We start from the raw sequence: 26,009 nt of genomic DNA on the forward strand, positions 1-26,009 counted from the left end.
CACTGCTACGCAGCGCCGGAGCGCACGTCCCCGCTCGGAGCACGCCTGCTCGCCTCTTTCCTCTCAACACATCGCTTCACGCCAGCACAACCCTCCCCTCGGCGCCTCGTTTTTCCCGTTTCTTCAGAGGTGGCCCGGAACTACAGGTGCCGCCGGGCGCCCGAGCTCCTGCCCTCAGGGGCGGCACCGCGAGGCCGGGAGAAGCGCAGGGAGACGTATCAGCTCAGAGGCGGCCCGAGCCCTTCCTCCCCCTAACGGGGAGCTTCACGGGGGGGCGAGGTGCTGGGGTTTCGTCACGGTGCGAGGCGGCAGGGGCACGAGCCCGGCGGGCGCCACGGCAGCGCGACCCCACCTCGGCTCCCCTCACGGCCGGAGCGCGGCACCCCGGCGCGCGCCCAGCCCAGCCCGCCCCGCCGCGCATGCGCCCCGGCCCGCCGCCCTGCCCCGCGCGGCGGCGCCTCCACCCCCTCCCGGCCCGCACCGCACCGCTCCCCGGCTCTCCGCGGCAGCAGCAGCGCAGGTGAGCGGGGCGGGCGCCGGGTCTCTCGCCCCAGCCCCTCCACCCCCCGGCGGCGGGAGAGCTGCACCCCGCGCCCGGGCCCTTCCCCCGCGGCCGCGCTTCTGCCGCTGCCGCCCCTCGCCGTCGTACCGCGCGCGTCCTCGGTCAGGGCCCGCCGCCGCCATGGTGGGCCCTGCCTTTATGTAACCCGCCCTCCCCTCAGGTATGCCGGGGAGCCGTCCTGCCTGTGTTGGCGCGGTGGGCTTCCCTCCTCCTCACAGCCCCCCCGGGACGCCCCGGCCGCGGCCCCGAGCCCGCCCCTCAGGGGCTCCTTCGGCCGCGGGGCTGGTAACGGGCCCGGTTGCCTTTCATTGCGAACGGTCACGGCCGGCTTCAGAAACCCAAACCGACCCCGGATTTCTTGTAAATTAACCTAGAAGCAGGGCAGATCACCCAGGGCGGGGGTGGCGGCTGCCTGGGCTGGCCTCTCCTCAGCGTCAGGGGGCTCGTCCCTTGGGAGGCACCGCGGGGCCCTGGCCGTACAGAGTGCTTGTTGCCGCGCAGCTCAAGCACGGAGATAAAAACCATGAAATCAACTGAGCTAGTAGTCCACTCGGTTCAAGATGCTGCGTCTAATTTGCCTACCGTGGAGACCGCAGCCCAAGAAACTAGTGCCATGGTGGGCTTACATTGACATCCTGTAATGGATAACAACCGGAGTCGGTTCGGTTACCCCAAACCAATTCTGGTGTTAAAAAACAGCAAGAAATTGCCTGTTGCTGCAGGGGGGAAGCCACAGGAGTTCCACATCTCTCTTTCCTTCTCAAATGAGAATTTCAGATGCCACAACTCTGCCAGCTCTTTATATTGCCTGCTTGAGTTTCTTTCCTGCTTTGGTAAGTTCCACCTACCCATCTCCACTCGAGCAGATTACTTACAGGTTGCATGGAAGTACCAGTTAATCAGGCTCTTGTCCGTAAGGGGCATGGAGGTAGTTCACAAACCAAACAGGGCCTCCCAATTCATAGCTGTATTTTCACCTTTGCCTAGTCGCTCCTATGTATGCTGCAGCAGTGAAAGTTGTAAAACTCGGATGTACCTGGCTTTCTGTGCCTGTTGCAAAGGCTTCTGGGGGTATAATCAAGAAACAATTCACACATGTGTGACTGTAGAAAAGTACCACAGCAGTTAACAAGGTAAAACTACAGCAGCTGTGTCACATACAGCTATGATTGCTTGCAATGGAGGTTAAACTGCAAAAGGATGAGCTGCCTTCTTAAAGCAGTTTGATGTTTTTGAGTTAGTTTGGGCTGATTCCCCTATATAATCTTTGTAAACTCTTGTGCTGTGTAAGTGTGTCTGCTTTGTAATGTGCCAAGGTTGTACCTGTAGTTTCTCTGCAGCATGTGATTAGCAATGTACTTGTTAACTTGCTTTATCAATTGTTAGTGAGACCTCAGTAGCCTGGCATCCAGCTTTCTATTTGGCTGTTTATTTGTAAAAGGAAGTTTAATCAGGCACAATCATTGTGTAATTACTGCCAGTAATGAGATGCAAGGCAGCATGGTACCCGGTTAGTCAGTGTCTTCATTCTCCCTCAGCAGGCTTCACCAAACAGATTTTTGTAATAAGCATTTCCTGCATCAATAGTTGCAGCTTCTTGGGTTGTGAAACCTTTTGTCTGGTATTACCTCTACGCACTCTTGATTTCAAACAGATTTTGAAGGAACCTTGCAGCTCTGGGACAAAAGAAAGATGATACTGCTTTATGGTTTGAGCTGTTTGGCTTGAGTGTAATGTGAGGTTGCAGCTTCAGTGAATCTTGACTGTAGATGAGAGAATACAATGATGGTTGCCAACTATGGCAGAGAGCCCTGAGAAGATAGGGGTGGTGGGTGTATGGAAAACTGTGTTTGGCTACAGCTCTGGGATACTTTGGTGGTTACCATGCATCAGGATAAAGGGCAGCTAGCAAATTACTTAGAAATTATTTTGCTCTCTGTTAACACTTCCCAGGAAGGGCTGAACTAAACAGTACTGTGGAGACCATTAAACTACTGTTATTTTTAATCAGGTCCATCAGAGAAGACAATAGTGCCTCTCCTTGGTAAGGGCCTATTCTGTGTTCTTACAAACATAAAGTACTAGTTAAAATTTTTATTACATACCTATCAATATTTCATTATGCTCCCAAGAACTGCACTGACTTGCATTTTTTTTTTCTTCTGTGTTTTGTTCTATTTTTTGGATATTCCCAAGGTTACCTTGCGTAAATAAATCACTTCCTAGGTATACCTGTATCTGCAAAGCAGATCCTTCCTTTGCTGTTTTGGGGCTTCTGAGGGGTTTGGGTGGTAGTTCTGAAGCAAAAGTAAATCAAGCATCAGTCATGGCATATTAAGTTGTTTGTTTGGTTTTGATTATGCAAGATTGAACAAAATTGTCAGCCTGTTACCCATACAGCCCAAAAGACAGTTGGTCTTTCTAGTGTTCAATGGAAACTGGGATTAAACCTCAGTAGAACTTTGTAGAGCATATTTATATACTGGATCAAAGGAAGTGGGGAAGAAGGTGTCTCAAAACAGCATTAAGGGATTGCCAGGCAGCATTCTTTCCAAAATAAGATTTTATCAGACTATGCTTTCATGCTTTACAAAACACCTCTTGTGCCCTTCTTCTGTTGCATTTTTCCAAGAAAGGGCAGTCCTCATTCACTGTTTGTGTGTCTATAGCACTGATGGGGTTTTGGTTATAGAAGCTGATGAAAGATGGTGCCACCTACCCATTTCACTGGTTTCTGAGCTATCTGTGTGATAAGTAACACAAAATAATAAATGTCATTTTTTGCTACAAAGAAACCTTGAAATACTGAAAGAATCTAGAAGTTTTATGTTAGTGTTGTCTAAGAAAATTTTTATTTCTACAAAAGAAAGCTGGATGGTTTTAAACAAGCTAAACCAGTTAGATGTGTGGTTTCTAATTTTATTTTTTTTTCTGTTGAATTAACTTCCTGCTGAAAAGTACAGTAGGCTTAGGCTTGTAATACAGAGTGTAACTTGAACTTTCCCAAGTTTTCCAACCTTGTCTGATTTGACCTAATTAGCATGGTCATCTGAGCAGTTTTACATGAGGTTTCCCTAACTCCTTTGATGGAATTGGTGAATGGAGAAGAGAGGAGTACTGAAGTTTTTCTACGCTATTTTGTCTAACAGTTTTTTTACCTCCCGTGTTCCTTTGTGGTGACGCAGCTGTAACCAGGCTGAACATTGAACAGCTGCTTGTGCAGTCCCTGTCAAAGCTGCTGCTTGGCTGCAGTTTGCACTGTAGCTGCCTCTTGCCTTTCCCGTTTCTCTTCCTCTGTCTGTTGGGTTAGCTCTGCCAGCTGCCCTCTTTTCAAATGTTCAAGTTTTCTTAGTACAACAGAGGACAACAGATAGACTGGTTCTGTTAGCTAGATCAAACTGCAGAAGATCTTGTCGCTGCATATGCTTATCTAATCTTGAGGTCAGAAGAGACTCACCATATGAGACAAGTTAGTTTTACACAGCCACACATACAAACTTGTATATATTTATATGCATGCAGTCTGTTCGTACTCGAGGCACTTCCAAAACGTCCCTCCTCATAGGGCTACAAACTTTGCATTTAAAAAAGGCACATTTCTCATCTCCTTCTATTAGAAGCTTCTTGTGTTTTCTGAGTGAGGTTAACTGTCCTTTGGACAGATCATGATATGATTTTTGTTTGTCTTGTAGCCAGGTAACCAAAATTGCATACAGGATAGTTGGTGAAACTTCACCTGTATCTTGATTTCTCCTGGACTACTGCCTTCTTTTTTCTAACTTCAGTACCACTGCTCATAAAGAGCACTGGATTTATGGCTGTCACAATAGCTTTCATCTAAACACTGCCTAGTTGCGGTTATACTGGGAATCTTGGTTTTGTTTCTGTTGTGTCACTGGAGTTTCTTCCTCCCTTGTGTCAATGGACAAATGAGGGCCATTTCCTCTTTCTGGGGGGCACTGTCTCCCAGGGTACCTGACAGGAGGAGGCGGCCATGTACTCCAACATCTAGGTTGGCTTGTCAGCCAGGATTCCTGGGGTTTATTTTCATTACAGGGGAAAACAGAGCAATGTTCATTCATGTCCTGCTGCTGTCTAATGTCTTCCATTTCTTTTTGCTTCAAAATTATTGAGGTATTTTACCTCTACTGAACATAAGTAATTTATGTGACTTGAGGAATTTTACACTTAATTCAGTTTCAGATTTAGCTAGAATGTCTGAATCAAAATTGCTTCACTTCAGGATGTTACTGTTACCTGAATTGCAGCAGATAAAAGACAATGTGCTTGTGTTCTGCCTTCCCATCCCTGCTTGCTTTTCTAAATTTGATAGTGAGGAATAGCTAGGAAGGGATCCTCAGTCCCTTGCCTGAGGACCAGCACCAAGGACCAGAACACCAGCTCCGGGGTCTGGAACAGCTGCGCTCTGGGAACAGCAGAGATCATCAATACTTCTAAATATTTAGCTTGAACAAGGAAATTGCTGACCTGCTCTCAGAAAACAATGGTGAGCTATAAACAATGTGTAGTTTGGTTTTTTAATTCAGGCAGTTTTTATTCAGACACTCCATGAAAAGTGACAAGGAGTAACAGATGATGTTACGAATGAGGGACTTACTTTAGTTTTCTCAGAGTCAGTCACTTTCTGTGGTGGTCACTTACACTCTTAGTGTAGTCAAAATACTAGACTGTACCGAGGCTGGAAAACTTAATTGCCAAGATAAAAGGGGAGCACGATATTGGGATTTTGAATGGCCATGGCAGTGTTTTGTTCTAGAGAGGAGAGGCTGTGTAGCATTTATGGAGTACTAAAGTAACCTCAAGTACTTGGATGTTATTGTTCCATTACTGTTGATTTGGGGAGCAAATCTGTAAATGACTCTTCTCAGTTTGTAGATTCTTATAATTAACAGAGCATCATGCACGCTAACCTAAGTGCTGATGAATCCTCCTAGCTAGTGCTTCTTAAACTAGTGAACTTCTGTGTAATTCAAGATGTGAAAATACAACTTCAACTTCTTGCTTTTTTCATATGCTATCCCTTTAAGGTTGCGCAATGACAAAACTATTTACCATTCCACTTCAAGCTGGAAGGAGGAGTAGGTTTGGAGTTGAAATATACTGACCTTCAGATTTCCAGAGTTTAGTATCTTGATTCAAGCGCTACTAAAAGTAATTTCTGTTCTGTTTAAAAAAAATAACAACAGTAAAGGCCTAAGCATTCAGATCAGCTCAAACTAGTGTTCCCTGCAAAGAAAACATCTATTCTCTCCTTTCTCTCCGTCTGGATCATGATATATTGTGTCACACTCTTCAATGCGTTATTTTAATATTGAGTTTTACATCTGTAATATTACTTCTCTTTGTGTTTAGTAGTGCACTGTGTTGCTAAGACTGGCTCTTTGCAGAAGCTAAGTATAGTAGTGGCTCTTGACTTACATTAAACCTCCAATTGTGAAAATCCCTTGATTTTTCAAATAGACAGTATAATTCATAACAGTGCTATTTCTCAAGACAGATACAATTAAGAGCGAACTGGATATATACTGTGACCTGGCCCTCCTTGAGAGTTAGCTTTACAGCTGTCTTATGGCTACATCTGGTACTTTCCATAGTAGATAATGAATTGTTTGAAGACTCAAACTGTGGGATGCTGTAATTAAGACAAGTGGAAGACTTGTGGATAGGTATCTAAAAAGATTTAGATGATTGAGATGCATTACAGAAACAGGATGCTCCTGAATTCATAACTTCGGGGATGAATAAAAATTTTACCGAAGATATTATTATCTGTCACAGTGTCATCCCAAGGAAACTGAAGTGTGTCAGGCTATTGCTATCCAAATATTTCCTTAAGGTTATATTAAACATGTTAGATTCTAACACGTCACGTAAACTTCTTTTATCTGAAGAGCATTAACTGAGTTGCGGTCATGTTCCTATACACTTACTTGATATTGCCATACTGAGACCTCCCTTGTACATGTGATTCTCCTATCTATGGTTATGTGCCTGAGTCATGGCCTTGGTTCCTCTGGTATGATTTCTAGTTTCTTCCTTTGCAATATCAAGTGTGCACTTAGCATGTACTAAATATGTAAATCCAAATATGCAGTCAGTGTCTTTTCTTAAGGCAAGAGCTCAGATCACCTGCAGGAACTTCATTTGATACAAGCATCAAACATAGATTAAAAGTATTGCTTAATATCAGTTATGTTTGGCTTTTATGTTATTGCTCAGTTTGTTTAAAACATTAAAAAAAGTCACCCCAATAGCACTGATTCATCTTTAGAGTCATGGGTTTTGTGCTGGTGTTTACAATGGCCGACCCAGAATAGGTAAACTTACACCATCAGCCTCTTTTGCAGTGAGACACAGAACAGTATTGGAAGTACATGTGCAGTTGCAGTGAAGGCATGAGGATAAATGTAGCATATATGCCAGATGGAAAAACCTTGTGACTTGGGAGCTGTGAACGAATCATTTAGTAGTCAGTGGCAGTTCTGTCTGAAAGCAGCGTTTCTACTTGGCTGTAAAAATACTGTTAGGTGTGAGTAGCTAGGGAGCAGTGAAGTGAGAGTGTCAGTTCAGGACCAAAATAAGCAAGAGTTCCCTAGAAGTGTAGGCTAAACATGCTGTGTCTTACCTCTGAATGAATAATACATGATGATTTTCAACACCCTTGTACAGCGTTTCAGCTTCTCTTTTTCTTCTTGTCTCGGTTCACTTTGGTAACTTCAGTAGGTTGTTTCTGAAGCTCTGTGTTAACTTTGTATCTGAATGGTAGTAGCGACTTCTTCGAAGGGCGTGTTAAACAAAGCAAAGGGGGTGAGTACCAGTAGCGGAGGATTAACTTGAAGTTAAAAGAGGAAAACCAAGATGTTAAGGTTTTTTCCCTCCTAAAAAACTAGAAAAACATCTTAGTAATGTGTCAAGTCTGGCATAATAGAAATTTTCAGCAGAAAAAGGTATTCCTTGCTATAAACTATATGAATATCCCATAAGCTAGTTTGTGGTTTTGGAAGAAGTAAGGTATCTTTTAAAGGAAGAAATACTTACCTTGCTTATGGCATGTTAGTGAATGTTACAGGCACGTTTGATCTTGCTTTAACCTGCTTAGCCCAGTGCAGCCGACAGCCCTGTCACCACACAGGACACAGAGCTGGTAACAACCCTGTGACCTGCAACAGAAGTGAGTAAGATCATCTCAGGTGATCCTGCTCTTTCTCCAGTACCAATGCATGAAGAGTTGTAAATTTAGTAGGAGGCATGGATACTTTCAAAATAGCCCAGAAGAAAATTAGTTCTGCTCCCAGACATGTGATTTACATTTTTATTGTAGAAGATTTTTTTGTTTCTTCAGCCATTCCACTTCCTCCAACAGCAGAGTCCATGAGCAGAAATCTCTGAACTACAGCAATCATCATCTCTTAGTGTAGAATGAAGAATAAATGCATACTAAATTACCCAGAAAACATGAAGACCAAAGCTAGCCAGTGGAAGAGGGGAATGCGCTACTAAATATGCTCTCCAGAGACTTTGTCTTAAAACCTTACAGATCTGTTTGCTTCCCTTGCCAAAATCTAACAGAACTCTTGCTTGTAAGCTGAATCAGTAACGCCATGCTTTCAAACAGTGTTTCATTTTTTTTGAGGACTTCCTAAACTTCCACAAAGCATGTGGTTGTACAGCCTAAATCCCACTGAGTTGGCTTTGGCTTTCATGGCTTTTAGACAGAGAGCTGAAACTTAAAATACACTACCAAACTGGAAAAAAAATTTGCTCTTCCCCTACTGAACTTTTTTTTTGCAAATAATAAGGTGAACTGCGAGATTAACCTAATGGAAGCTCACAGTAGCAGGAAGAGCAAAATATTTGAGTGACAGAAGCAGAAAACACCTTATCCCTGTTGTCTGTGTTACTCCTGTTTCACCCCTGGGAAAGCTGTGATGTCAGTATAGCTAAGATTCCTTTAGCTCAAGTTGTATAAATCTTAGACACCTGAAATATCATCACCTAAGCTGGGTAAACAGTCTAAAATAAAAGCTGGCAAGCAGGAGAAAACTTGGCATTTCAGTTATTATCATGCTTTAAATATCAATCTGTTGGATTAATAAGGTTGTTCAATAAAAGGAAGTAATTTTAATTCCAAGATTTTTCTGTAAGTGTAAATTCTTGCTCTTTAGTTCTGTAGAAGCTTTTATATTTTGCTTCCATTTGCATAAATGCACAAAACACTTAAGGATTGCTTTAGCTTTTGAAGACCTAGGAAAGCTGAGCAGTAATTATACACAAAGCACCCATCAGGGTCAGATCGATAGTCTTGTCTGTGGCAGCAGTGATAAGAGATGCTGCTTAGGGACCAAAGCAGCACAGCTGTCTGTGGGCTGTGTCCCTTCTATTGCTCTGCCATCCACAGCAGTGAGATCAGGAATGCTGGAAGATGCATCCTTGCCTTTTCTTTTTCATATCTTTTCCAGGAAGTGTGGGCAACAAGTTCACAAACAATGGCTTTTCCTAAAGATTACCTGCATAGGATTCTTCACTGTGGGTCTTCCCCCCCCCGCCCCTTCTTCTCCCACCTTCCCCAAGTAAGATTATAGGTAGTATTTATAACATGTAACCAAAGTGTTAGGTACTAGCAGTACCTGATGTCTCATCTGGGGTTTTTTGTGTTTGTAAAAACAGGACAATGAACAGTACTTTACTGCATTTTAGGACTTGACTCCTGATGGGCTGGATTTTGTCTTGGCAGGAGTTTTCGAAGATTTACGCAGTGAAAGAAGAAACAGCCAATGGCTTCAGAATCCATGGTCCCAGAGCAGGCTAAACAACATCTGATAAAGGGAAAAAGGCGGCAGCAACAGCAGCAGACTAGGTCTTCCAACAGTGACAGTGAAGATGACATCTTCGTATTTGAGGCAAATGAAGCTTGGAAGGATTTTCACAGCTCTCTTCTTCACTACTACGAAGCTGGAGAGCTCTGCGATGTTACACTGAAGGTGATACTGTCACACATCCATTGCACTTAACAGTCTGAAGGTTAAGCTATGAACAAGTGTGCTGGAGGTGGCTGTGAATTTGGGCAGGGGTATGGAAGCCACAGAATACCTGTTGGGGCTAAGGCATTTCTAAATATGCTGGTGTCTTGGTTTGTGTTTTTTTTTCTTTTTAGGAAGTTTACAACCGAAATGTAAACACTTAGATACTGACACTCTGAGAGAAGTACATGACTGTGACTGCACCCAACTTGCCTTCTAAGCAAATTCCCACAATCAGTATATTACTGTGCAAATTCAGCTCCTTGTAGCCCCTGTGTTCTCACTTTCATCCCCAGTTTTACCTCTTATTTTGGCATTTTGTGTCGCTTTGCTAGATCTTTCCTGGCAAACAGGATTTCTGGAACAAATCTAACTTCCAGCATTCTCAAAGAAAGAAAAAAAAAAAAACCACCCCAGATGATGATGTTCTACAGCTGATAAAAGAGTAGAGGGGGAGGAAGAGGAGACCAGTTTTATGATTCTTGCATAGCACTGCTTTAATGCCTTCTTTGTAACTCAGCAGTATATTATTTATGTCCTGATCACAAGAAATTTATATCTAGCATCTGTAACGGTGGTTGCCAGCACCTGCAAATATTAAGTATTGCTTAGCTAGACGTCTTAGTAGTGCAAGATAGTTATTTATGAAAAAGAGATGAAGTGTAGCTGCTATACCAAGAAGAAATGACAGATGTCTTTAGGAGAAATTGTTTGCCTGCCACTTTTACTGTTACGTATTAACAGGGAAAACCCTTGACAGATGTGTGTCTGTGGTGCCCCCCAGTAGGCATCTCATCTTTCTGAAACCCTTGGGGAAAATCTCTGAGAGGAAAAGGTTTTCTCTCTCTTCTGTCCCAGTAGACAACAGGAGTAGAATAAGTAAGAACTTTTTTCTGTTGTGCTTCACAGCAGATATTGAGCTGCCTGTCACCAGGTGCTGAGCAGGCACTAGATGCAGCAGTGAATAGGTCCAGTGGCTCACAACAGTTGAATTAATGCTCATAGGACACTGAATGACAATACTGAAGCTGTTCCAGACAGCACAAGAGACATGAAACAGAACTTGCCCGACAGCTCATCATCAGGTCTTTTTACATCTGTAATTTTAAAAGGTGTTTTGGGGAAGAAGGTTCATACTGGAACTCTTAACAACCTTCCTCTTCCCTTTTCTTGACCTCATCCTCACCTTTCTCCCTTTCCACACACCCTTGAAAAAAAGGCAGAAAATCTTATTTTCTAAACATAGTTAAAGGTATACTCTTGCTGGGAGAACTTTGCTTGGAAAATAAACTTTACTGTGGCTGCAGTTTAACTTTCCCAAAGTTAGACTTGTATTGATGTTCATTTATATTATTTGTGTGGAGCTATTTTGGTAATTTAAGAGTATTAGATTGCATGACTTGGCTTCCAGTCCTCAAGTAGATAGTATAGAGCAACCTCTGTACATCTTACTGTAAGACTTCCTAAATCAGTGATTTTCACGTAACTGGTAACTGTATCTTGAACTAGAATTTTCTGCAGGGCTTGATTTTTCTTTCTGTAGTGCTCAGGCATTTGTCATGTTTTAAGAATAATTATTTCTCTACTGAAGTTGCTGCTTTTGTGTATGGTCTGTGATAGTGAGTAATTCTGGCTTTGCTGTTGTCAGACCAGTCATTGATTTAACTGCTGGCTTTTAAAATATGATAGTTAATGACTGGAGGGGAACTCCTAATTTTGAAATATCAAGTCATGCTAGATAATTAAAATTAAGCAGATTTGGGTAAAATAGTGAAGCCACTTAATACAACAGAAAGATCTAATTAGAGACTGGGATGATGGGCAGAACAAAAATCTCTGAAGGTGAGAATGGCTTGGGAGCGTTCCCCGGGTATAGCACACCAGCTGGTAGCATCTTTTTGCATCAGTACTGCAGTAGTTGGGAGTGCTGACACTGTAACAGTGAGAAACTGTGGGAGCTCACACGGAGACTTCCTCTGCTCCAAAGAGTTAAAATTTGGAATTTCACCTACTGTACTGTTACCATCATATGAACAGATCCCTGTTAAAAGGCAGAGAGTGGCAGATGCACACCATCTGCTTTTCTCCTGTTGGTTTGCCTTTTTGTTCATTTGGTAGGTCTATGAATTGTTTCTTCTGGAGTGATCTAATTAACTCACACTGAACCATCCATCTTTTCCTCTATTTTAATCTGCATACTCTTTCATGTACCCCACTTAATGTTACCCTTGTGTTGATAATACACGCTTTTTAAAAAAGGGTAGAGCAATTGTGTATTGAATCAGAGCTACAAAAACCTCCGGATTATCCTTTACAATTTAATATCCTTATTTTTTAAATTGCAAGACAGCTCACTAACACCTTAATCTGAAAATGAACATGTAATTCAAGTTGCTTAAAACTTGAATTCAAGTTACTTAAAAACCGGTTGCTTAACTTGGCCGTCCCTTTGTGTTAGTGTAGACTACAGAATGACAAAGGCTGTAAGAAAGTACTTCTCTAACACAAATAAGTAGTGGACTATTCATTTACCTTCAGTATTTAGAATCCAGTTACATTAAAAGAGAACGCAGGCAGACTTTTTAAAGTTAAAAGTTTTCTGATTAGGATTTTGAAAAGTACCTTGTCTTTATGGAGAATACTCTTACCTTTTGTGGCTAAACAGCTTCTAAAAAATCTTGAAGCGATTGGTAACTTTTAATAATCCCTGTAATGGCTGTTATTACTGTGGTTTTACATGAATTTGCTTTTATAAACAGCATTATCAGTTCCTCAGCAGTGGTAAAAGTCCAGAGATTTGAATTAAGTAGTCTAAAAATGTCACTTTCCAATTCCGCCTGCCCACCCTCCCCCCAAGTCTCTGAATAGACATAAAACAAACAAGTGCCTAGCAGTCTTCTCCTGTCTCCAAGATGCATCTAGAATATTCCTAAGGATGTTTCATTTAAAAAATAGGACACAGCTCTTAAAAGCAAGTTTAGTGCATCAATGCTGTTGCTTTCTTGGTTTATGGCCTTGCCCTACCGCGGTGGCTGTTACAACTCAGATCTGCTTAAGATACATTGATCTGTCAGTAGAACAGGGCAAATGGAGTTAATTTGTTTGAACAAAATATAGTAGCTCAATGCATATGAAGTTCAGAATTCTTATTTCAACTTAACTGCCCATTCTTTCATAGCTGATACTGATATTCCAGTAAAAGATTGGGGCATTTTTTGTTCTGTTTTTTTTTTTCAGGTTGGTTCAAAGCTTATCTCCTGCCACAAACTAGTGCTAGCTTGTGTTATACCTTACTTCAGAGCCATGTTTCTTTCGGAAATGGCTGAAGCCAAGCAGACGTTGATTGAGATCAGGGACTTTGATGGCAATGCAATAGAAGACCTAGTGAAGTTTGTGTACTCCTCCCGGCTTACTCTGACGGTGGATAATGTCCAGCCTCTCTTTTATGCTGCTTGCATTCTTCAGGTGGAACTGGTAGCAAAGGCATGCTGTGAATATATGAAACTGCACTTCCATCCCTCCAACTGCCTGGCAGTCAGGGCATTTGCAGAGAGTCACAACCGCATTGACTTGATGGACATGGCTGATCAGTATGCTTGCGAACATTTCACAGAGGTGGTGGAGTGTGAAGACTTTGTGAGCGTGTCACCACAGCACCTCCATAAACTCTTGTCCTCCAGTGACCTGAATGTTGAAAATGAAAAGCAAGTTTACAACGCTGCTATCAAGTGGCTTCTAGCCAATCCGCAGCATCATGCCACGTGGCTGGATGAAATACTTGCACAGGTAGGGTGGACCGAGGTGCCAGGTGCCTGTCTGGTCACTAGTTTAGTTATATAATCAACAGTTTGTACTTAAGGTAGATCTTGAGATGAAAAATGTTCTTAGTGCTTGGTACCTCATCTGGTATTTACAATTGTGAGTTGACTGTGGAAGCAGGTTAGATACCTTGAATATCAGGAGGAAGTCATACTCTCCAATTTCTGTAGAGAGAAGAGTACTGACTTTATGCTCGTGGCTAGGGGATGGGGAGTCAACAAAAAGCTGTATCTGTGTCAGAGCAGAAACTTCTTAGATTTACACATAGTGGAGAACATAAAACCATCACTTCAATTGGTTTGATGCTACTACAACCTAAAACACTCACTTCCCTTGCTGGTAAGTATTTGTACTTAAGAAAGGAGAGCATAGCTGTTGAGGACGTTTTTTACGTGGCTAGGAAAGTAAAACTGTCATGGAGATGTTACATCAAGTCATGCTACTTCTGGAATGTTCTATCTATTTCATTAAGAAAAGACCAAGATGTGTTAGCACTATGAGCAGGCTAGAAAAAATATGCTAGACCCTTTAATTCTCACAAGACTAGCACTGCTGGTTACCTGTAGGATCCAGAAGGAGTCTGCAGTTTAATCGTCTAGATTTGATGCAAGTTCACTGCTTCTGAAACAAACACATACAGGTATCAGAAGGTCACTCAGCTGAAATTTAAACACCCGTTGGAGCTCCTCCTGCCAAATGCCACGCACTGCTAAATGTGCTATGTATCTTACCAGGTAGGATCAACTGTGCTGTTTCAGTTGTCACAGAACTACAACTCTAATATTTCCCATTTGGCAGAGTTACTAATATCAGTGTTCTGTGAGTAACGAGAGGTCTTCTAACATGCTGCAGTCATTGTCTTCATGCATCATTTTTCACATTTCCTGGTAAAAGGTTACAACTGTTTATTAGGTGGCTTCCAAAAACCTTCAGTTTCATCTAGATCAGCGTGACGTTTCTGGTACAAAAAAAATGTTAGTACAGTATAACTAAGTTTACAGACAATTATAGTTTGAGATGTAAAAAAAGAAAAAAAGGTAGATTGATTTTTAATGCCAAGTTATGTTAGCAGATAAGATTAACAGCTTTATTATATTCAGGGAAACCAGAGTCTATGACAAAGCAATGAAAAAGTAAACCCCCCTCCTATAAATATGGGTTATTTGCCAGAATATATGGAGCCATCAGCTGATTTGGACATGATTGCTAGCAGATAACATGACTGGGCTTCTTAACAGCCACATCATAACCAGCCTTACGGGTTTTGCTGTTAGGAGGTTCTGAATTTGTCAGCCTTCAGTTCTTACCACATCACTAACCTCATGAGTCTATTAGCAGAACTAGGGTGGTGCTTTTAATCAACCTAAAATAAGCCAGGCCAAAGTAAAGGAAGAGGTGGGATGAAAGCAAGTGGGTAAGGAAGAACTCGCAGAGACACTTGCTTACTTGAAGACACAGAGACTTGCCAGCTGTGTAACAGCACCATCCTGCTGCTCTGAGAAGCACCAGAGATACTGGACTTCTTCACTGTTGCTGCTGAGCTAACTGGGAGCTGCTTGACAGCATTGATTCCAAACCTTAGGAAGTCAGATGATGGTTACTTCAGTTCCTCCCTGCTGACACCTGGCCTACCTTTGCGCCTGATTGTACTTCATATTCCTGTTTTTCTCACAAGGACAAATGAAAGATTTGCTGACGTAAATGATTGCGGGGAGGACATTTTGAAGCAGTCTTGGAGAGGCTGACCTTATTTCAGATCTGCCCTGTCACTGGGGATTGCTCTGGGTAGTGACCACCTGTAGCCTAACCTGGAAAGAGCCTTCCATTCCTCAGCCTGGTCACTACTCTCTGATGGGGAACCATGGGAAGGAAACAATTAGCTCTCAATATTTTAATTTTTTTTAATCCTGTAGTCTGTCATCCACACCAGAGAAGGGCATTACTGCACTAGCAGTACCTCCTTAACAGACACTTAGCTCATGGTGACAGTGTTTGCTTTTTGACTTGCCGTTCAAAATGAGCCATTCTAGCAAAAACCCTCTTACACTGGCATAGCAATGAGCTGCAAATTCATACCCTCAGCAGACTAACCTGACACAGGCTGTCCTGGTAAAGCCGTAGATGTTGCCTGCATCATGTCAGGCATGCCCAGTTGCAGTACAGGCAGTGGCACTTGTCTCCGTCCTCCGCTCAGCCTGGGCCAAGGGACAGTTCTCCACTGCTGCTTAAATGCAAATGGTTGTAGAAAATGTTTGTCACTAAAAAGAACCGTTCATATCACTGTTACTTGGGGAAAAAAGAAAAAAAAGTAAATCATTCTTTTTAGTGAAGAGCGTGGGGCTGCCAGCTGGCTCAGAAGCTGCCATCTGTTACGCGTGCGTCACTGTAAATGGTGAGACTCAGTCAGTTCAGCCAGTTACTCCATCTGTGTTCATTTCTGTCAGGTACGGCTGCCTCTCTTGCCCATTTGTTTCCTTATGGGTGTTGTGGCAAAGGAAGAGATTGTCAAGCAGAATCTAAAATGTAGGGATTTGCTGGATGAAGCAAGAAACTACCACCTTCACCTGAGCAGCAGGGCAGTGCCAGACTTTGAGTACTCCATTCGCACAACACCAAGGAAGCAGACTGCTGGTAATTAAATGTGTGTCTGATTATCCAGTAGGGATTGGTGTGCAGAAAAGGCGGCACATCTGTGCAGGGTTAGATAGCTTGGTATAAATGGTTGTTAATGACTTAACGCAAAATTGGGAAAGCCATCATGTACCTGATGTGCTGCATTTTCCTAGCAAGTCTCTCTCTTTAAAGCATTATTTATTTATCCTGATCAGCTCTATCTGTATTAAAGCTCGAACTGTTAACTATGGTATGACCAGGCAGTATGCTTAAAGCTATACCGAGAACAGTGGACACTTACCTTTTGGTGCAAGAAGGTTGAGCTAACTTTTAAACTCTTTGGCTAACCTACACCAAAAGTGAGCAACGAATGTTAGACTGCAAACCGTAATTTTTACATTGTTACAGTTAACAAACAATCTGTTCATCTCCCTGAGCAAAATCACAAAAAGTATGTTTAAAATACGCATTGGTTTTGCAAGAGCATAGATAGTTAATTGCCATAGCAGAATGCCAAGCACAGGCCAAAATCCAGCATCCAATTATGCAGGGCAATGACCATGCCCCTTAAAGTGAAATACAACCTCTCCCAAACTACTGTATTTTCATTTCGCTCTGCTAGACAACTTTATCCCCCATCTTCCCACTAGTTTTCTGGAAACCTGTTTTGTCTTCTTCAGGTGTGCTGTTCTGTGTCGGTGGTAGAGGCGGATCAGGTGACCCGTTTCGCAGCATTGAGTGTTACTCTATCAGTAAGAACAACTGGTTCTTCGGCCCTGAAATGAACAGCAGAAGGCGGCACGTGGGCGTGATCTCCGTGGGAGGTCAGTAACCCTATTCAAAAGGCATTTGTTTGCTCCTTTTGTGGAATTCATACTTTTACTAAATAAATCTGTCTTGCAATGGCTTAAATGTTGGATAGTACTTAGTTTAGTAAAGCTTCTTCCCCACGAAGGGGTTTTTGATTCTGAAACAGTCTGAGAGCATGCATACTGGAGAGATATTACTGCCAACTGAGGGAGTCGGGGTTGTTTACCATGGAGAAGCCTCTGGGGAGACCTTATTGCAGCCTTTCAATACTTAAAGGGGGCTTTAGAAGAAAGAAGGGGACAGGCTTTTTAGTAGGGCTTGATGCAATGGGACAAGCGGTAATGGTTTTAAACTGAAAGAGCATAGATTCAGACTGGATACAAGACAGACATTTTTTACAGTGAGGGTGGTGAAACACTGGAACAGGTTACCCAGAGAGGTGGTGGATGTCCCGTCTCCAGAAATATTCAGGGTTAGGCTGGGCAGGGCTCTGAGCAACCTCATGTAGCTGAAGATGTCCCTGCTCATTGCAGGGGGGCTGGACTGCATGACCTTTGATGGTCCCTTCCAAGCCAGACTATTCTATGATTTTATAAATTACCTATTCTATAGAGCTTCTTGCCTTAATAGGTGATTTTTTAAAAAAATCTATTTATAAAGAAACGGTGTTATACAGCAGTGTCACCCAGAATTTGTTAATACGCGTACTAGCTCCCTTCATACTGAAATCCATACAGGCAAGTCACTAAGACCATAACCCTTCCAAGGGCAGACCTACCTTTCTTTTTGGGTCTCCATCTTCTGAAACCAGGTCTGTGCAGCCCATGATGCAGCTTTTCCTTGCACACAGTGACCCCTGTGTCGCTGTGGCAGAAGAGCGGTATTTTTTTCCCCATAGGAAATCTGGAGAGACTGATAGAAGTGTCCAAAACTGATCTGACCTGCAGTATTCAAATTATGGGAAGATTTTGATTTTTTTTATATATCTCTCAAGCTTTGTATGAAAGTCCACTTTAGAACAGATCTCTGGTTGAGTACAGCATATAAAAATATAAAGTCTGTACTTAATCCTGATATCAAAAACATTTGAAAACTTTGTTATTTGAGCTTTTTGTCTCCATGTAGGCAGGGATATTACATAATTGAAAACTGAAACGTTGCCAAGCAATTTCTGTATTGAAAGATGTGTATGTGTTCAGGTAAGGTCTACGCAGTGGGTGGACATGATGGAAATGAACACTTAGGAAGCATGGAAGTATTTGATCCTCTCACAAACAAGTGGATGATGAAGGCATCAATGAACACGAAGAGGTACGTGTCCTGTGATCCAAAATTTAAGTCCTGGTCTGTGATACATCATTTCTTGATGATGCTGAAAAACATGTCTGTCCTGCCTTTGTTTGGGTTTCCAAACTCTGCTAGTTTTAGGAATTTTTTTTCCCATTTCGGGGCTTTACGCTGTCAAACACCTTTATTTACTAGCTGTAAAGCAGACTCAAATCTGCATTGCATACTTGTGTACATCACATAGTTGTGCATAATGTACTGTATGTATTTCAGTGCAAAACTGTGTAATCCCTCTCTCCAGGGAGAGGCCCTGGCTGGTACCATTGGTTATGTTTACCGTTTGGCTTTCTTTTGTCACTCTACTACCCTTTTCCTTTTTTCTAATTTTGAGGGGGCTGGCTTCTGGAGCAGAGAACTCTTCTGTTCTAGCTGTGCTTACGTGCCGGTATCTAGGGCCTTTCTGCTGTGCCTGATAAAGAACTTAAAACTGATTAATTGGTTCTGTGAGCTTTTTGCTCTTTTTAAGAATGAGCAAGATGACTGCCTGCGGAACATGCACAGTGAATGAAATACTTCACGCTCAGGAAACCAGTAGCTGCCTATGTTTTTGCCACAAAAGGCCAGAAGCACTAAGAAAATGGAAGTCAGATTGATGATTTTCTTGCCTTTTGATATTTAAGATTCTTTTAAGGAGCTACTGGACTCACAGATCTGTAGTTTTTTGTTTCTGCTGTCATTTAAATCAGTCTCCTTAATTCTACATTCCATTTTGCTGTTTGTTGTTTCTAAAAACATCATGTACAAGTAGGAGTAAAATATTGAGCATGGTTCTTGAAGCTATTTGTAGCTGTGACCTAATCAAAGTAGAAGACCCAGACACCTAGAAGGTGGCTTCTTGCTCCTTTTCCTCCCCCCTGCCATCACCCCAGGGCATATTATCAGCAAACATCAGGCCTAGATTTCTGTGACATCTCTTACTTGGTACCTTGGTAAAGGAAAGGGCTGCTGTGCCCTGGCTGTGCTCCACTCCTTCCATTCACAGAGGTAGTGTCAGAATACTTGGCTAAAAAAACCCACCTGCCACCATTGATGGCATGCGTCTGTGTTACCCGCTGAGGCAATTTAAGATAAGGCCAGGATATTGCCACAATGTTTGTTCTGTAGAAAGACTGTGCCTCCCTTGCTCCCGCCTAGGTATCTTCCAGCCTGTCCTCTTTGTAATGAGACAAGAACGTTCTTGGTGAAATGGTAAATCACCTGTCTGGGTAGTTAAAGCAGAAACTTAATGCTTACATTTCAGACCATACTTTTCATTTTGTAGTACTGATTGTACTCTCATATTGGTAGATTTAGTAGGAAAAAAAATCTGACAACTATTTTAACACAAACTTAATAGAAAATAACAGAATGGCAGAAATTGCAATTAAGTCTTGCAAGAGTTCAGTCATCTAATGTCCATTGCAGGTTTGCTTTTTAATATGTATTAAATTCAGCCCCCAAAAAATCATTTCCAAATTGTAGCAGCAGCTATACTGACAAAGTTAAAACCAGCTGGCTTTGGTTCTCCACCAGATTCAGTAAAGTAAGACAGGAGGTGTAAAATTCAGTACCAAGACAGAGAATTCAAATGACTAAGACAGTCTCACATATCCAAGCATGTAAGTAGAGGACTCGGACCTGAGGTGACATTCAGTTAAAACAGTATTCCATGCCCTCCTGCATTTTTTTTGTTTGTTTTTTGTTTTTCAAACTGGAGCTTTGTCTTCTTGCAGTCTGAAAATATTCTAGCTGCAACAGTCCTGTTCATGGATCACACAATAACATACAGGTGCCTGGGAAAGCTGAGGTGAATTTAAGATAAAACTCTGGAGCCCCTCTAACGGGAGGCTGCCAGCACACAAAAGGCTTTCAGGACAAAGCTGCAAGACCACGGCAAGAGGGCCAGCTACAGTTACTGGTCATTATTTATTATCAACTTCACTTTTTAAATTTTCATTACCCTTTTCCCATAGTTTGAAACAGGCGCCAGTCAGGAAACATTGCACTTGGCATTTCTTTCACGTTACCTTTCCTTAAGGATTTGCACTGAGGTATTGATCCTTTGGTTTTCGTAGGAGAGGAATCGCTCTTGCCTCCCTTGGTGGCCCCATTTACGCAATAGGAGGTTTAGATGACAACACTTGCTTCAGCGATGTGGAAAGATACGACATTGATTCCGATCGTTGGAGCGCAGTCACCCCAATGAACACTCCCAGGGGAGGAGTGGGCTCCGTAGCCCTGGTGGTAAGTGATCGTTTCCTCCCAGGTCGGGGCCAGCTGAGGAACTAACCCGTTTTCAAATCCGCTTTTACAAGGAAGAACACAAGATTTTAAACAAAACGCAGCTGGTGGGTCTCTGCACCTCTAGTCATCAGAGGCCTATGGCACTATGCAAAGGGTGAGGATACAGGATAATACTCATATTGAATTGAACTGCACTCCCTGTTCCAACAGTACTTGAGGTCTTGGGAGCAGGTACGAGGACCCTTCTAACATCAGGCTAATATTTCGTGTCTCATCCAGCTGACTCCGGTTTGTTAAGTTACTATGTTTAAAGGTACTGAAAACATCTGCACTTTAATCCCCCTGTCGCCATGTGTACTCTGCAAAATATCTGCAACTCTACATAAATTTTTCACTTCTTTAGTTGGAAGATAGCATTTACAAGTTTAGATAATTAAGTCTGTTGGAATTCTTAAATAAAAGTAAATAATTAGGACCGAATGGATAGACCATATTTTCCTATACTTGTCACATTGGCTATGGAAAGCTGAGTAAACGCATGCACATTATGAATAATCTTTCTCTATAAAACTGTTTTCCAGAACCATGTTTATGCTGTGGGTGGCAACGATGGTGTAGCATCTCTTTCCAGCGTGGAGAAATATGATCCCCATTTGGATAAGTGGATAGAAGTGAAAGAGATGGGTCAGCGAAGAGCTGGCAACGGTGTCAGTGAGCTCCATGGCTGCTTGTATGTCGTTGGTGAGTAGGGGTGTGGCATTTTGTGGTGCTCTCTCTGCCAAGTACTGGCATTTGGAAGAGGCTGTTGTTGCTAGAGGGACCGGGGAACAGACAGACCTGACCTATACTTTGTGTTCTTGGGGAGGAGAAGCAAGCAAGCACAACCAGGGCACACTTAAATGAAGGTATGTTAGTGAGGAAATAAAAAGCAGCTCCTAACCCACATTTCAGGAGGGCTGTATTGTTCAGGACAGTATGTCTATATAGAAAATCCTCGAGACTTGAGTTTCCTTTTAGGAAAACGATTCTTATGTTCGCACACTTTTAAAGCACTCTGGTTCTATTCTGAGTGTAGACAACAGCAGCTTTTTTGCATGGTGATTACACTTTCCCACAGCCTGTTGTCCTGTTCTGCCCTACCTTGCATTTACCTGCTTTTCCTGAGGGAGAAAGATGCCAGGTGGCTAAGCCGCAGTGATAGTTGCAGAGCTCTGCCTTGTGTATTACTGTGGCTAAAATAGTTTTGAGTAAAATGCTCTTCTGACAGTTGCCCCAGCAAGGGGAATGCATCACTGAAGTCTTATTGAGGATTATTTTTTCCTACTCAGTGATGCTGTGATTTGAAAACACCACCAGAGTGTGTTTTGCTCAAGCCAAAATAAGATCAGGACCATCCTTTTACTGGTCTCAGTTTTCTTCTATTCCAGTTTAGAAGCTGTTTCATTATAACTATGTGTAAGATGAATTCTAGGAGAAAAATAATAGAAATACCTCTTCTCGTAACTTGGGTAGAAGAAAACTGTCCCTCTCGGTGATGCTTGTGCAGTGACAGGAGGGAGAGCTGTTAGATTAATTTTTAAGAGTTTGTAAAGTTCACGTAAAGAAATAGAGCTGGACACTAGCCTACTGAATGCTAAGAATAGCCTGATAATGCCAGTGCTGGATATCACCAGCACTAGAAGTGGCTAAAAACCGATACTGTGCTGATTCTTTGCAGGTGGCTTTGATGACAACTCTCCACTGAGCTCGGTGGAGCGCTTTGACCCACGCAGTAACAAATGGGAATATGTAGCAGAGCTTACAACTCCGAGGGGTGGTGTTGGCATAGCGACACTGATGGGTAAAATTTTTGCAGTTGGAGGTCATAATGGCAATGTGTACCTGAATACAGTGGAAGCATTTGATCCCATAGTGAATAGGTAATTTAACATGTTTTATTTGGCTTAATAAGATAATGAAATCTGCCTATATGAAAACACAACATAACAGAAATAATGTGCAGCTGGAGTCTATCTATTGTTTCCTGGTAATAATTTTGAGTAATATTCATGACTGGTGATGCAGGAGTGCTGCGTATGGCATTAGGTGGTTCTTGTAAATATTTAAGCACCACCTCTTCATCTCCATCCCTTGTCCTCTTCCCTTCCTTCAATAAGAATCTACATTCTTCTGGTTGTTTCAGTCTGATTTTGTGCTAAATTTACTCATATAGTACGAATAAACCAGCGGGGTGGATTGTTGTGCAGAGTAAACAGCTAGGCTGTATAACAGAATTTCAGACACAGAAAATAAATGCTTTCAAGTTGCTCAGAAAAGACAGGAACTTACTTTTTTTTTCCCCTCTGCCATCTTCCTCAGGTGGGAACTCGTTGGCTCTGTGTCCCACTGCAGGGCAGGAGCAGGCGTGGCTGTGTGCTCTTGTCTCAGCAGCCAGATCCGGGATATGGGCCAAGGATCCAGCAGCGTTGTTGACTGCATGTGAGCTCTGCTGCCTCCTTCAAATTCCAGAAGAATGACAGCAGAGAGGCACTGCAGAGCTTTTAAACACCGTGTTTTGTATGGTAGGTTGAGAAATGAAAACAATACGTTTTCTTTGTGAAAATGTTACCTTCTGCAACTGTAAAGCTTTTGGTGACTTTCTGTCAATAGTGATACAGCAAAGCCTGTGAAAACATGGAATAAAAAACTCGCAGGGGAAAACCTGCCAAGAGCTACAATCATCCCATTTTTGAGAAGTTTTAATTTCAGAATCATTTGAGGCAGCTGTTGCAGGGACTCATTATTGAACTGTAAACCAGGCACGGGGTGAGGAGAGAGCGCTGCTGTTAGTAGCACTGAGCCTTACCCCAACAGCCCTGCTGCATGTTTTCTGGAGGATGGGAGTGCCATTTCAAGTAACTTATTTTCAGGAATGCAGTCTTAAACATTTCCTAATTGTACAAGGCTTTGTAACACAAAGTGTCTCAAGTTTTAAAAGGTAACAACAGCCCTGTTCATACTACGGTAACTGGAGCAGAAAAGTTCACTGCCTACTTCCCAAGGGACTGCTGGCCGCAGTGGCAATTGCAGGTACTCAAGTCTGACACCTGTCTTTCTAAGTACTTTCTCAAGCTAATACACTTAGCCGAAAAGATTCTTGACCTGAATTTAGCCATTGGAACACTGGAATTCTCAAGTCTTCAATAAATTTATACTAACTACCACCGCCCCTCCCAACAAAGGCAAGTTTCTGTTGAGAGGTCATTCCTGAAGCAGCCAGTGTAATTTGTCCTCCTTTGAGATGAAAGTGTGTGAAAATGTAGGCTTCAGTGGTGTCTGAATCACTATTTTTATACAAAATGGAATCACATAATAAGAATTGCAGTATTTTGTAAAGACCTTTAAATGCAACTCTAGGAGATGACAAGTCCAATTTCAGTATCCAGTAGCAACTCTGTGGCAATTCTGGCTCTCTTAAAATAGTTAAGCCAGGAAGATCTAGCCTCAAACCAGGTAGATGACTTTCAAGCTTACGCAAACCAAAGAGAATCGGCAACAAAAAGAATTGGAAATGAACCAGTACTTACATCAAAATTTGAAATAGGAACTTAATAGTGCTGTGTACAAAGGTGTCTTGTTAACGCAGTCAGAAACCCTGAATTCTCAATAAAGTCCAGCTGCGAAGACTGCAGATTCCTGTTCCTCCATCACCTTGAACAGACCAACAACTGACAATCCTTTGTGACCAAAGTTTCACATTGCCAGAATGTGCCAAGTGACAAGGGAGAGCAGCAAACTTCTCTGCCTTCAGTACCAGGGAGGAGGCAGGAGAGTACGAGCATAAGGCACAGTCCTGTTTTGCTGTTGAGTTACCATCGTTTAGCTTTTCTGTTTCAAACAGCTTGCACTTTGGTAGCACCCAGGGACAAAGCGAACGGTACTGTAAATAACGAAACATTGCAATAAAACATTTGTACTTCAAAGCACCTTGTTTATAGTATGACTGGAACATGCTATTTTGGGGAAATATTACAACACGGAGTATATTTTGGTTTCTGCAGAGTATAATTCTCAACAAGAAGCGTTTGTCAACAGGGAAAATCTGGTGCTACAGCCCTGAGCCATACCACCCTGCTACCGCTCCTGTGCAAGGATGTGGTCACCTCCTGTGGCTCGTGATGTGACTGGAGGAGGAGGAGGAGGGGTGGAAAGAAGAGGTGCAGGTTCCCTCTCTGCAACCAAACAGGTTCTTCTATGGATGTCCTGGCTAACAAAACTTAAGGGGGGAAAAAAAAAAAAAAGGCAAGTTTTCCACAAAGGAACGTTGACCATGAAACCAAGTAGCCTGGCAGTGCTGCCTGACAGCTGAGAAATTTCTCCTCTGGGTGCCAGCACCCACATGCACCTGGGCCACGCGGCAGCAGTTGCCTTGCAGGCAGAGGGAGAGGCATGTGCTCAGCAGAGAGGTTGGCTTACAGCACATCACTAGCGCTGTACCGCGTGTGGGAGGCTCTGCTGTCAGCCCTGTAGCTGGAGGTCAAATGGTACTAGGTCAGAATGCAATCATGAGACAGACACTTCTGGTGTATTTTGATTCACACACACACACTCACCCCCAAACATCCATGCTCAGGCTTCTGGAGGCATATTGTTAAGGACTGGCAGGAAAACTGCAAAAAAGGTTTACAAGGAACAACCCTGTTGCCAGTATAGTGGCGTCTACATTATTAATCTTGGGTGACACCAGAACTACAAATATTTTGTGCAGAACTGTTGTAGAAACACTATTGCTGCAAATGTGATAATGATGTCAAAGTATATATATATCTATCTATCTCTAAAATGTATAGGATTACTGTGGCAGCAAACTGTAATGATTTACCTGCATATAAAGCTGTTGTGGTTTAACACACACCAGCAAACTTATTTTTCTTCCAGTCCCGGCAACAGGATCATGATAACAAAGTAATAAACCTACCCAGGCTGAGGAGCAGAGCAGCCCACGCTGGTTCCCCGCGGTGAGGCAGCCCTCCACCGGCAGCAGGCTCTAACTCCCACCGTGTCTTCTGATTTAAAACGAAACTCGGGATTTGCGACAGCAAAGTCTTCAAACATTCGGGGTCATGAAATCATTGCATCTAAACACGATGCACATTTGATCCCAAACGTGGAACTGCTCTTGCCTCTGTTTATGATGTTTTTCCAGCATCTGAAAGCCTTGACCTCACCCACAAAAATCATGAACCCCAAGATGTCTATTAGTACATCCTTTAAACACAAAGAAAAAATTTTGGAAGAATCAAGCGTGGCCACAGTTAACACTGAAGTTTCCGGCCTGCTGATTTTAACCACGTCGTGGGCTTCGGGAGGCGCGAGACCAGACTCTGCACCGCTGCTGACCAGCCCACTTTGGCCACGTGTCTCCAGCAGGCATGCAGCCAGTGTCACCCTGCTGCCCCAGCTCCTGGGATGTGCTGCCTCCCCATCTTGGCTCTCCTGCTGCTCCTCACCTCAGGGCCTGGACTGTGGCCTCTCAAGTCCTCCCAAACCGCTGCTGCCAAGGGCAGCGCATCAGCTACCGCACTACTCGCAGCCACGTTTGTATTTGGAAAATT

At 42.8% G+C, this 26,009-nt stretch overlaps 1 protein-coding gene across 5 annotated transcripts; it reads left to right on the forward strand.

Annotated features, from left to right (window-relative positions):
- The first annotated feature begins 437 nt into the window (after positions 1–437).
- KLHL8 (kelch like family member 8) lies at positions 438–24,377 on the forward strand. Of its 5 annotated transcripts, none has more exons than XM_040582985.1 (11): positions 459–520; positions 1,285–1,395; positions 9,318–9,564; positions 12,841–13,389; positions 15,867–16,053; positions 16,716–16,859; positions 18,045–18,156; positions 20,247–20,415; positions 20,997–21,156; positions 22,133–22,334; positions 22,774–24,377. In XM_040582985.1, exons 3-11 carry the CDS (start codon positions 9,358–9,360, stop codon positions 22,895–22,897), a joined length of 1,854 nt encoding a protein of 617 aa, XP_040438919.1. In that variant the 5' UTR covers positions 459–520; positions 1,285–1,395; positions 9,318–9,357; the 3' UTR covers positions 22,898–24,377. The 5 variants fall into 5 exon arrangements, with proteins under 5 accessions (XP_040438929.1, XP_040438919.1, XP_040438957.1 ...); XM_040583023.1 differs by having other exon boundaries at positions 13,069–13,389; XM_040582995.1 differs by lacking the exon at positions 1,285–1,395 and having other exon boundaries at positions 438–520.
- Positions 24,378–26,009: the final 1,632 nt, after the last annotated feature.

This window comes from Falco naumanni, chromosome 1 (genome assembly GCF_017639655.2).
Source record: "Falco naumanni isolate bFalNau1 chromosome 1, bFalNau1.pat, whole genome shotgun sequence".
Classification (NCBI taxonomy): Eukaryota; Metazoa; Chordata; class Aves; order Falconiformes; family Falconidae; genus Falco; species Falco naumanni.